Source organism: Bacillus rossius, chromosome 3 (genome assembly GCF_032445375.1).
Source record: "Bacillus rossius redtenbacheri isolate Brsri chromosome 3, Brsri_v3, whole genome shotgun sequence".
In the NCBI taxonomy this organism is placed as follows: Eukaryota; Metazoa; Arthropoda; class Insecta; order Phasmatodea; family Bacillidae; genus Bacillus; species Bacillus rossius.
The window spans coordinates 121,131,467-121,144,854 of NC_086332.1; the positions used below are offsets into that span (position 1 = coordinate 121,131,467).

Genomic DNA, 13,388 nt, shown 5'->3' on the forward strand with positions numbered 1-13,388 from the left:
AAACTAAAAGTTGCAGTCCAATAGCTACATTAAAACAAAATTAATCTGAAACATTTTAAAACTCACTTAATATATGTATGTGTGTGTTTGCTTAAACAACTTAATCAACATGGTGTTGAATATATTTTGGGTAACAATTAGTTGTGTGTGTATAGTATGACGAACGCTGCACTGTTTACATTTCAATGTTAACTAGGGATTGTCAGAATTGTAATGCATATTTGTTGATTTGTAATTAAGTATTAAAGGATATTTTTACCATTATAAAGTTGATTTGGGCACAGCAAGGTGTTTAGTACATTCCCGATTTTCGCAATAAATCATGCGGGTATGCCATCTTTTCTAGATTTCTGAGACTTCCACAGATGGCAGCAATATGTTTAGGGACACATTTCCGTTCCAATTGACTTCCGTTCCATTCACAAAATTACTCCTACCAAATGCTGTGAACCTAGAGCTAAGAAGTTTGCACATGAATAACTAAATTATTTTAAAAAATATTCAGGAAAATTTGAAATTTTTGTAATGGAAAGTCAGAGAAAGTCAGTATACTGAATAACAAGACAAAGTATTTGTTGTCAGAAATCTAAAAAATATTAATAAATTTATCTGACCCTCTGGCAAGTGCAACAATGGTAGTGGCCCTCGAAAATAAGCTTTTTTCATTGGAAACCTACCATAATTCAAGTATTGCTAATGTCTTTGTGTTTTTCTTGGTCAGAATTCATTGCTTCAAGAGACAAGTGAAGAGTGGGAGCAGTGTGAGAAGAAGATGAAAGATGTGCGAGCCTGGCTGGAGAAGTCTCGTCAAGCCCTTGAGTCCCCTCAGAACAAGAAGAGGCCTTTGCGGGACCAGTTGGCATTGCGGGAGAAGATGCTTAGTGATGTGGCTGTACAGAAGACAAAAATTTCCATGTCTGTGGAAAAGCTTCAGGTGGGGGATTCTAAACATTGTTGTTGGGTAGTGTGTGGAGAGTAGCAGCCATTTTAAATTGTAAATCTTAGCAGCAAGGAAAGGGGGTGGGGAGGGCATACTTTTTTTTTTATACTCCGTAGTTGGCATGCTTTTCTAGAGGTGGACGGAGATGGCATTTTTACTTCAGGATGAGATTCGGTCGGGAAAAATATTGGATTATCGGGATCGAGAGCAACAGCACTGAAATTATGTCACTTAACTTGGTATACAGAAAAAATTATTTACCATTAATATGTCTCAAAAACATCTCATCCATACCATAAACCATTGGTAGTCCAAATGATTTCAAGTTCACAAAAAATATTGATACAGTCAAACCTCATTATTACAGACCTGAAGGGACCATATTTTAGCACTTTGTAATAACGAGGGTTTGTATTAACCAAACTATTGGGATATCATGACAAAAAAAATTTATTGAACTTTAAATGCCTATATTTACAATTATAAAGAAAATTATACACACCGTTGGTAGTATAAGCTGGCTTCACTACATGCATGACGATATGTAAACACCGAAGAAAACAAACACAATGCAACACTTACAGAATAAATCATAATACAAGCTTCAATAAACTTGTATTCATGACACATTTTCAATTCAAACATTTGGTTTAAAAAAAGCATCAATTCTGGTTTGCACTATCTTTTTCTTATAGGCATTGTTTACCACATTTAACTTTGGTCATATCTACTGCTGCGGACTCCCTACACATAGTTTTGCCAACAAGATTGTTGCGATCCTTAAACCGTTGTAGCCAACCATTGCTGAACTTGAAGTCTGAAATTCCTAACCTCAATGCTAGGTAGTCTGCCTTCTTCTGAATCATAGGTCCAGAAATTGGCAAGTTTGCTGCACACATTTCTTAAAACCACTGCAACAAAATAGCTTCCATTTCTTGGTGTTTTGGGCCTCGCATTCTTTTTCTTGTTGATAATCTGCACGAACTCGCAAAAGCCAATTCAATCTTTTCACGATTTTTTAATATTGTCGACAAGAACGATTGCGGGATGTTAAATTCTCTCGCCATTTCAGTTTTCGTTTTCTCTCCATTGTCTACTTCTTCGATAATTTTAACTTTAACTTGCAATGTAAGTTCGTGCGTTTGCGTTTCGCAGTCATATTACAAAACAACTAACACTCAAAATTGAGGTTAAGATACATGTGCGTGAACAATGGAAAATATCATAACTTTTTTCCATAGATTGTTTAAACTTCTACGTATGTACACTTCCGACGACTAATATTAATAAGGTATAGAGTTCTTTCCTTTTCGTTTTCCGTTTACAATATGGCATCTTTTCTAGTTTAGTTACTAACATCGCCACTAGAGTTGAACTTTTCATCTTGTTTTTCAACCATTTCGCACTGTAGGATACATAAATGTATCTTTGGAGAAACTTTAGTTTACATGACGGTTATGAAGACGATTTACTTTAGACTTCGGCGGTGAAATTCGTATTAGCCGTTCACTTATACACGTTAACAGCTACTTGAAGGATCAAAACAACTTCGTAATTCATATTAACCGTATTTCGTATTAAAAGTACTGAATAACATAGGAAATCATACTTTATTTTCTGGGACTGTGAAAGTACTTCGCATAAACGGAAATTTCGTACTAAGCGGATTCGTATTAATGAGGTTTGACAATACATAAGGACAAATAATAAGTAACACATAATGGAAATAAAAACAAACATTATATTCCCTACTTATTTCCCATTTTTTACTTTTGATCATCCATAATGACTAAACGAAAAAACTTGAAACTGCTCCAATGTTTTGTAAAGAAACAATAATTTATGGCTTAAATATTTGAAACCAAGTTGGCATCTTTCAGTTTCATTGTTAAAAACGTAATTTTGTGTCGTTTTGAATGTGACCCATTCTGCAAAATTTCTTCATTGCTGCTCTCGTGAAGTTCATTTTCAAACATAAACCTAACAATATGTTAGGGGTCGTCCATTAATCACGTGATGTTTTTTTAGCAAATTTTTAACCCCCCCTCCCCCCTAGTGATTTGTGGTGAGGTTTTAGACTAACCCCTCCCCCCCCCCCCCCCCTAATAAATCATGTGTATTTTTTTGGTACAAAATATTTTTAAAAATTTCAGAATATTATCTTTAAATATAGATATAATCTCATTTAACACTGGAAAATTAAGCACAGTGATAAAAATGTCCAGACACACATTAAGGTTGCAGGTTTATTCTCACTGGCATAAAAATAATAAAGGAAAGGCTTATATGTGATTTACGCATGTATTCGGCGCCAAAATCACAGTCTTACTGGCGACTGGCAAGCCGAGCTGGGTGGTTCATGTTGCGGCGGGCGGGGATATTGTTGCCTGGCTACAGCGAGTCAAGGTCACGCGTCGCTTTTCGATTTAGTAGAAATCAGGCGAAAAAATAAATACACGTGATATCTCTCTACCCCCCCTCCCCCTTGTGATATTTCGTGATTTTTCCCGACCCCCGACCCCCTCCCCTTTCGAGCCTCACGTGATTAATGGATGATCCCTTAAAAATGTTTAAGTTCATATAAAGTAAAAATATATTATTAAAAATATGTTTGATCACATTTGAGTACTTTATTTAGGCAGAGTTTTTATTTTAACAGCATTTATGAACAAAGGTTGAATTACTTTTCACAGATATGTGTGTTTTTGTAATATCTCATCTGCAGAGTTGTGGTTTGTTATATGACGTAGATTGTGATGGAAATGTAACCATATAATGTTTTTTAATATAAAAATTAGTTTTATAGAAATTTTTACAGTTAAAAACATTGTTTTTTCCAAAGTATTATCCCAAGGAGAAAAATTATTTTCCCAAAGTTCAGGAATAGTCTTTTTCCCGCCTTTTATCCTGAACTTCGGGATTCCTTCCAATTCTATTTGAAATGCTTCCATGTAAAATCTGATTTGTACCCTTCATCTGAGATGTTTCCAGCATAATTAACTTAATATTATTTCCTGTTTTGGTTATCTCGCAAATAAACGTTTATGGGGGTATTCATAACAGAAAACACATGCAGTGAAACCTCCTTAATACAAACCTGAGGGGACAGAAATTTACCCACTTTGTAATAACGAGGTTTGTAATAACCATACCTTGCCATAATGTGTACATTACATATGTCAAAACCACAACAAAATAAAGCACAAATTTCATTATTGATTTTGAAAATATATCAATATTTGTATATAGTATATACAATTGAAAAAAATTTACATAATTATTAAAAAAATAATATAATAAGTATTACAAAGCTACATAAAAAAAAATTCGCTTAAGTAAAATCATGGTTAGACTACGTAGGTTAACACAAAATGTTTTACAATTTTGAATGACATGTTGCTAAATATTATTACATATCTAGATCACTGAGAAGATTTAGGTAAAAAAAAAAAATTAACTAATTTTTGTGTTATTAATTTTTTTTTTAATACACTTTGGACAAAGCCACACAGTTGGTCAAAGGCTTTGATTGTTTCAGTGTCAGCATCGCTGCACTGTATTACTGTTTCCAGAGTATTAAGAGCTTGCAAAGCTTCAGTTCTTTTGGGAAATGCAAGTGTTGGTGGCTCTTCACAGTCTACGGCTTCTGTGTTAACATCACCATCAGTGGTGTCACAGTCTGTCAACTCAAAGTCATCTGGTGTGGATGATGTTAATGGCTCGACTGGTTTGAATAATTTTTTTGTTCTCCTCAATACTGGGGTGGCTAGAAGTCGGTCATCTATTTTTACAAAACTGTTAAACTGTTCCGTGAAATTTAGTTTACTTTGAAGAATTTCCCATTCCTCACTATCCACACCAGCACTGTCGCCAGTTTCACACGAAGAAAGGCCAATTGAGGCAGAACTGCCACTGGGAACATGAATGGTGGGGCTGATACTACCAGGGCTGCAGTCCTCTGTAGCAGATGATAGTTCAGGGCCTGAAGCTTCTTCTTGAAACAGTTTTGAATCACTGTAGGTTGAATGCTATCCCAAGCCATACAGATGTTTCGAATAGCATCCAAAACATTCCATTTAGTCAGCTGTTCCTTGGCATCCAGGCGACGCACAAGAAATTGGACAAGTCTCTTTCGGTATATCTTTTTGACATTATTAATAATGCCTTGATCAAGAGGTTGCAAAATGCTGGTGGTGTTGGCAGGTAAGTACATCAACTGAATGTTGTCCAATTTCACTGATTCAGAATAATGAGATGTGCATTTATCAAGGAGGAGAAGAATCTTTCTGTTCTTGACAGCCATTTTCCTATCCAACCGCAACAACCAATCACGAAAGATTTTAGATGTCATCCATGCATTTTGGTTGGCTTCGTATTGGCATGGGAAATTTGTGACTCCCTTGAAGCAGCGTGGTTTCAAAAACTTTCCTATAACCAACGGGGTAATTTTGTCGCTGCCATCTGAATTGCAACACAGTGCAACTGTGATTCACTCCTTGCTCCTCTTGCCACCATGGCAGGGCTCCCCTCGATAGGCCATGGTATGGTCTGGTAAAAGGTTATAAAATACACCAGTTTCATCCATGTTGTAAATGTCTCTAGGACTGTACTGGTTGATGGTATTTTTCTATGTTTCCAGCCACTCGTCAACTTTCTGGTTATCTACATCTGCAGATTCACCACACACACTACGAAAAACCAAATTGTGTCTTTGCATAAACATCTGCAACCACCCATGGCTACATTTGAAATCATCAACCCCACTTTTCAATGCCAACATATCAGCTTTTTCTTTTATCATAGGCCCAGAAGGAGGCAAATTTTTGGACCGTGAATGATTAAACCATTCAAGCAATTTCTCTTCTAGTTCGTCATACTTAGCACCACGCATACGTTTTCGTCCGTTTAACCCTCCTCCTTTCGTATGGTGCTCTTTAATCTTGGATTCATTTTTCATTATTGTTGATAGTGTTGACAGTGGGACATTAAACTCCTTAGCAATAGATGTTTTGGTTTTTTCACCTAAGTTTACTTTCCTTATTAGCCTTAACTTTTTTTCAATGGTTAAATCATTTCTTTTTCGTTTATTTTCCATTTTAGGTTATGTTTTTGAACTTTGCCAAACTTGTACATACACTACATAAAATATATGGGAAAAGGCTGAAATTCTAACATTGGGCCATTAAATTTTAATATAAAAAATAAATGTGACCCTGTTCATGTTAAACCAAGTTTTCAGTGACGTAAATAAAATTCAACATCTCTACATACGTTGACCAATAAGACATGGCACCATCAAATTTATAATTTTGGAGAATAAGCCAACTTCAGTCTAGTGCATACGTATATTGTGCGTATAGGGTGTGCGGGATCCCGACTAACAGGAAAAAATTCGAGCAGCAGGGAATAATATTTTTCACAGTATTTTCAGGAATAAAATATATTTCATGTTCGAAAAATTAAAGCTTTATCTACGTCAACAGCGTGCCATTTGGCCTACAACTAAAGACAAGTAATATGAAATAGTATTAGGGTTTATGGAAAACTAACATGTTTATTAAAGAAACTATTTAAACATGTCAACATATTTCGTTAATAAAAAGGTGCCTAGAAAATTATACACATCATGATTATCGTTAAAATTTATAAATAAACGGGCAACCAATCGGCCTGAAATGCAGAGCTGTAAATAACATTATTTTAATAGTTTGCCGATTTATTAGCATTTACCGTGTATATATCATGTGTTGGATGTTTATATTCGTATTAATGTTTTTGTTGTTTACTCGAATGCAGTCTAGTTACGAAGATAATATTATATTTAATTTAATAAACAATAAAGTAATCAACGAATATCATTAGGGACCGCTGCGATTGGCCCTTGCATCACTAAGAAGCGGGGTTACGATACGGCCGACAAGAGATGGCAGCACCATCTTTTTTGTGACGTGAATGGGAACATACAATTAAATTTGATTTTTTTTTTTGACGATAATTTGAGGATTAGGGTTGTTTTATGGGGGCAAATAATAAGATTCCCCAAAATATGGCAATATATTACACAGGGCACCCGCACTCTTTTAATTCCAACCAATATGGCGGCAGCTTTCTGATCGTTTAATATCACTTCACTGTGATATTTAAAATGAATTTTTTATAGCAATGAGAAAACATAATTTGTAGGGAGTTTAGACATAATTGTTATTTATGTGCTTTCGTTTTAGACATATTTTCCGTTGTGAAAGTGAAACTGTTGTGTTTCAACATGGCCGATGTATGCAGTTTTATAACCATGATAAAACGAGATGATAGTATTTTAGAAGTTGATTTGGTAAAATATAGTAGTCCACTGAAATTTTCTTCTGTATTTCATATGTGGAATTCGAACAATATCGCTGTGCAATCATATTCAAGATATTTCTTTTAAAATGGCATCAGTAATATCTATTTCTGAAGATGCCCCGAATGTTTTTATGACGAGAATACAAACTAACTTTGTATTATCAGGTATAAAATATACGCGAAAACAAGTTTCGGTTCACAGCAGAACTTCGAATTACATAATATCCGATATTTCGTAATAAAAATAAACAAACTATTTAATACTGAAGATCTATTCATGTTGATGGGGATTTAAACAGGTTTGTAATAACGAGGATTTTGTATTAACCAATATCGTATTAACGAGGTTTCACTGTACATGCATTCCTACATGGACACCTATACACACACTTACATGGCACACTTAAATACCTGTATGCATAAACACATATTCACCCACTCACCCACTCACTCACTCACTCCCCGTGTGGTGTACGGGTTAGAATATCACCACAGCCGACCCGTGCTTGTCGTACGAGGCGACTAATCGGGACGCGTTCGGGACCTGTAATTTGTTCGGACTCTCACCTCATGTTTCCCCTTTCTCCTTCTCTACCTCGTCATCTTTCTCTTTTCATTCCACCAGGTCCCGTCGTGCCTTCTTGTTCTCTCGCATCGTCTCAGGCCAGGGCGCTGTTTTTCTTCCTAATGAGGGTCTATCCTCACGCTTGAGTGCTGCCCCCAACTTGTGTGACCATACGTGGTGCCTTTGTGTGTGACGGTTTAGCGGACCCTTCTTACTGTCCCAGCAGGCAAGTCTAGGTGCGGAGCCCGTATCCGTGTTCAAGTACACCCACGTAGCACCGCTGGTGCCGCCCTGGCGGGGGTGTCTGTGTGGCCGACCTGCCCACACAGGTGTACCTGCTGTGGCGACGTGTTACCGCTGAGCAGGGGAGGCCGGTGTAATCGACCACAAGTCCCCTGAAATGGCATCTAATGGTGACCTCTATAGTGGGGAGCCTGGGATGGTTTCCCAGGTATGGGAATAAAACTGGCCTCGCCCAGGATGTACAACTTGTCCCTGGTTTGGCCCGGTGCACATGCTACTGTGCTACTGGGCCAGTAATTCACAGTGAATAGCGGCGAAGGGTAGCTGCTCCTATGTACAGCTTAGGTCTGTGGGAGGTTGGTCCCCCTCCCAACGGCACATCCCGTGGGGTGTTACATCTGCTGGCTTCTTTCTCTCTCCCCCCTGAACGGCAGGCTGACGCCGACGGTCTTAGTACGGGGGACTTTCACAATGGCTACGAAAAGCACTCAGGGTGGCACCCTAAACAGCCACACCAAAAGACCACGACCGGACACGAATAGCGAAACTTCTGATAGCGATACGGACAAACATACCGCTACCACCTGTAAATTACCTACACCCCGTTTTCTGGTGATCCGCGGTCTTGAGGGGCACACGTTCCAAAAGGTGTCGCCCTTCGAGCTCAAGAAAGTAATTGATGGTGCAGCTGGTGGTCCCCTTCAAGATTGCAAAAAGATAAATGACCGTAAGGAAATCCTCCTGGAGACATCGAATGCCGCCCAAACACGTGGGTTGCTTGCCATGACGATGTTCAACGGGGCGACTGCCCGTTTTCCCGTTGAGGTCCAGCCCCACGTGTCGCTGAACACCTGCAAGGGAGTCATTTGGTGTCCCGACTTGGTTGACGTCCCAGAGAGTGATCTTTTGCGAGAGCTCAAACCCCAGTATGTAGTCCATGTGCGCCGAATTACTAAGAGAATAAATGGGGTCCCGACTCCTACGGCAACTCTGATCCTGACATTCGGTATCCGAGACCTCCCTCCAGTGTTAAAGGTCGGATATTTGAATGTCCGGGTTAAATTGTTCATACCATCGCCTCTACGCTGCTACAACTGTCAAGAATACGGTCACTCCTCTGCCAGCTGTAAGAACCCTGCAGTATGCCCGAAGTGTTCTGCCCCTCAGCATTCTCCGGACTCGCCCCACTGCACCAAACCGCTAAAGTGTACCAACTGCCATCAGGGACACCCAGTGTGGTCCAAGGACTGCCCTGTGTTCCAAGAAGAACAGGGCATCCAGAAGTTGCGTGTGGAGGGAAAAATCTCCTTCGGCGAGGCCCGAAAGGTGTTTCAGTCACTCCGTGGTTCTCAACCTAAAGTACCCTTTAACAAGATTGTTGCCTCACGCCCCCTGACGAAAGACGCTTTCACGCAGACTTCCGACGTGGGAACTCAGACCGATATGCCAATAGTTTCATCACCCACCAAACATGTCCAGACCACCCGTTCAATCACAGTCGGCACACAGTGCGACCGACATCCTGAACAGTTCAAGCAGCCCCTTGCCAAGTCCACTGCCAGAACCTCGCTGCCGCAGCGTGTTGGCTACTCACGCAGTTCACCTTCGTCCACTCCAGCCAGTACCGGTAAGGACGACCGAGAGGTGGTTCGGCGCACACCACCACCTCGTGCCACCCCTCCAGACAACAGCTTTGAAGTTGCGATGGCCAACGACTCTGAAGCGGCGATGGCCAACGACTCTGAAGTGGCGATGGTGTCGGATGACCCTCCCCTTGCGGACTCAGACACAGGGTCGAATGCCTTTAAACCTGTACTGCAGCGACATAGGGGGAAAATGAAAGCCACGAAGTGACCTTCTCCCTCCACTCCACCTCGATGACTATTCTCCAGTGGAATTGCAGGGGGTATTTCTGCAATTTACCCGAACTGCAACGGCTCCTATTCTCGCGTAACCCCATTCTTACCTGCCTGCAGGAAACCCACTTCCGTCCCACTGGCTCTCCCACTATCAGGGGACACACGTTCTACCGTAAGGACAACGTGCCGGCGGGCCAAGCCTGTGGTGGGGTTTGTATTATTGCCCGGGACTCTGTATTTCATGAGCCTCTTGCCCTCCATACTCCTCTCCAGGCAGTTGCAGTTCGCAGCTACTTTGGCATTTTTGTCACTGTATGCTGCTTGTATGTACCCCCCTCGCACGCTTTCCACCGTGCGGACCTCGAAGATCTTCTCTCACAGTTGCCTCCACCATTTATCGTCGTTGGTGACTTTAATGCCCATAACCAGCTGTGGGGCTCCTTGCATAGAGATAACCGGGGCCGCATGATCGAGGTTATTTTAACTAATACAAGTCTGGTTCTGCTAAATACCGGCTCTGCTACACACTTCACCTCTCATACTGGCTCTTTTTCCTGCATTGACCTCTCCATCTGTAGCCCTGCGTTAATCACCCATTTTGAGTGGTCCGTCCACGACGACCTTTGTGGTAGTGACCACTATCCAATCTTTTTGGATACTTTGACGGGTCCACCACCAACCCTTCCGTCCCGATGGGTGCTTAAACGAGCAGATTGGGAGAAATTTCGGGACAACCTCAACCTACCCGACATTTTACCCCCAGATGTGGACACGGCTGTGGAATTATTTACTGCCAGGTTGATGTCAGCGGGAGCTGTGTCCATCCCTACATCTTCGCCCACCGGTCGGCGTCGCACACCCTGGTGGAATGACCAGTGTCGTGACGCTATACGTGCCCGGCGACGAGCACTCCGACGGTTCAAGGCTCGCCCGACACAGCAGCACTTGGACGAATTCCGTATCTGCAGGGCGCGGGCTAGGCGTACGGTCCGTGAGAGCAAGCGCAACTCCTGGCAGGAATATATTTCACGGCTCACAGTGTACTCCACAAGTCAGCACATATGGGCCACTATTCGGAAGCTCTATGGCCGCAATTATAACACCCATATCCCTTATCTCCGAACTAATGTTACATTAGTGTTGGATGCAACGGACATTGCTAATGAGCTCGGCCAAGCTTTTGCTGCAGTCTCGAGCAGTGCACAGTACTCCACTGCATTCCGAACCACCAAAGCTCTCCACGAGGGTGCAGTCCTTGACTTTGGGCCCTCCAGGGGTGAAGACTACAACCTACCTTTCACCCTTACTGAGCTGGAGAATGCGCTGTCTCACTCCAAGCAGTCATCAGCAGGACCAGACGGCATACACTATATGATGCTGAAACATCTGTCAGCCGAAGGCAAAGCTGCCCTTCTTAATTTATTTAACACTATCTGGGAATCTGGGACCTTCCCGTCCCTTTGGGGTCACTCTATTTTGGTGCCCATTCTCAAACCGGGGAAAGATAAAGGCGAGCCATCCAGTTACCGCCCCATATCACTTACCAGTTGTGTCTGTAAGACCATGGAGAGGATGGTGAACTCCCGCCTTGTATACTGCCTTGAGTCATGGCGGCTCCTCTCGCCACACCAGTGTGGCTTCAGACGCAACCGTTCATCTGTTGACCACCTCGTCACCCTGGAATCGGTGGTGCAGGACTCATTCCTCCATGGTCAGCACGTCCTTGCTGTATTTTTTGATCTAGAAAAAGCATATGACACCACGTGGCGATATGGCATCCTCCGGCGGCTGTATGACTGGGGTTTCCGAGGCTCCCTCCCCGTTTTGATCTCCAATTTTATGTGCAGCCGGTTTTTTCGGGTCCGTAATGGTACTTCTGTCTCTCGGGTATATGTCCAGGAAAATGGTGTTCCACAGGGAAGTGTACTTAGTGTTACCCTCTTCGCAGTGGCCATTAACAGCGTCGTCTCCGCCATCCGGCCCCCGGTGCAATGTGCACTGTACGTCGACGACCTGGCCATTTTCTGTCGCTCCGCTGTGTTTGCCATGGCTGAGCGGCAGATCCAGCTTGCTGTGCGCCGCCTGGAGGGTTGGGCGGATTCTACTGGCTACAGATTCTCCCCTGCGAAGACCAAGGTTATGCACTTCTCCCGAAAGCGCCTTCTCACTCCTGATCCGGAGATTCGGTTATACAACTCTGTACTCCCGGTCTCATCTACAGTGCGATTTCTCGGGCTAATATTTGACCGGACACTGACTTGGTTGCCCCACGTTCAAGACCTGACGACCCGCTGTCAGAAAGACCTTAACCTCCTCAAACTGGTCAGTAGTAGAGACTGGGGTGCGGATCGCCCGACACTCCTCCGCCTGTACCGCGCGTTAATTAGGAGCAAACTTGACTACGGCTGTGTGGCCTACGCTTCGGCGAGGCCGTCGGTCCTGAAACGGTTGGCTGGTGTTCACCATGCTGGAATCCGCATCGCCACCGGTGCTTTTCCTACCAGCCCGGTTGTTAGCATGTGTGCGGAAGCTGGTGAGCCCCCGCTACCGTACAGACGGGATTTGCTTCTTTTGTCCTATGCTGCGCGTGTCCGTTCCGACCCCTCTCATCCTCATTACCGGTCCTTTCTGCACCCCTCTTCTCTGCAGCTATACACGACGAAACCCCGGGCTACCATGCCTGTATGCATTCGGGCACACACTGTTTGGGCAACCGCCGGACTCCCGAATGCGCTGCTTCCACCTGTTCCACACGAACAGTGTTGGATGCAACTCCGGCCTCGTGTACACCTCGACCTGGCACGTTGGACGAAACCGTCCACGCCGCCGTTTGTGTACAGAGCTGTTTTTAATGATCTACTCAGTACGACTTTTCATGGTTTTTCTTTTTTTTACACCGACGGGTCCCGCTCGGGGGAATCTGTGGGATGTTCTTTTACTTGTGCGCAGGGGAGGTATCTTTTTGGGCTACCTCCTTCCTGCAGTGTTTTAACGTCCGAGCTATATGCTATTTTTAAAGCCTTGTGTTTTGTCGGAGGAAGCGCCCACCGCAGGTGTCTGGTGTGCTCAGATTCCCTGAGTGCGCTCTCTGCCCTTCAGTCTGGTTCGACGTCCCACCCGGTCCTCCCTATGATCCGTCAGAAACTGCATGACGTGGTCCACCGGGGTGCTCGAGTTGAGTTCCTGTGGGTGCCAGGGCATGCGGGCATACCTGGCAACGAGGATGCAGACAGGGCAGCTAGGGAGGCTTGTGGATTGCCGCCTAGCTTACTGCGTGTCCCTGTGTGCGATGTTCTGCGCGCTGCCAGAGCTTTTGTTTGGGCTGCTTGGCGGAGGGAGTGGCAGTCCCTTCCTCTGACCAACAAGCTCCGCTCTATCTGTGAGGAACCACGTCGCCCTAGCTTTGATCGCCTCACTCGCAGGGAGGACACACTCATGG

General features: G+C 43.2%; 1 protein-coding gene across 4 annotated transcripts in view; it reads left to right on the forward strand.

The window, feature by feature from the left end:
- The window catches only part of LOC134531206 (muscle-specific protein 300 kDa), a 602,384-nt gene that overhangs the window by 510,955 nt on the left and 78,041 nt on the right, over window positions 1-13,388 (forward strand). For all 4 annotated transcript variants that reach the window (XM_063366862.1, XM_063366865.1, XM_063366863.1 and 1 more), the window contains exon 102: window positions 722-934. In XM_063366862.1, the coding sequence (XP_063222932.1) occupies window positions 722-934 (213 nt within the window). The remainder of the gene's footprint in view (window positions 1-721; window positions 935-13,388) is intronic.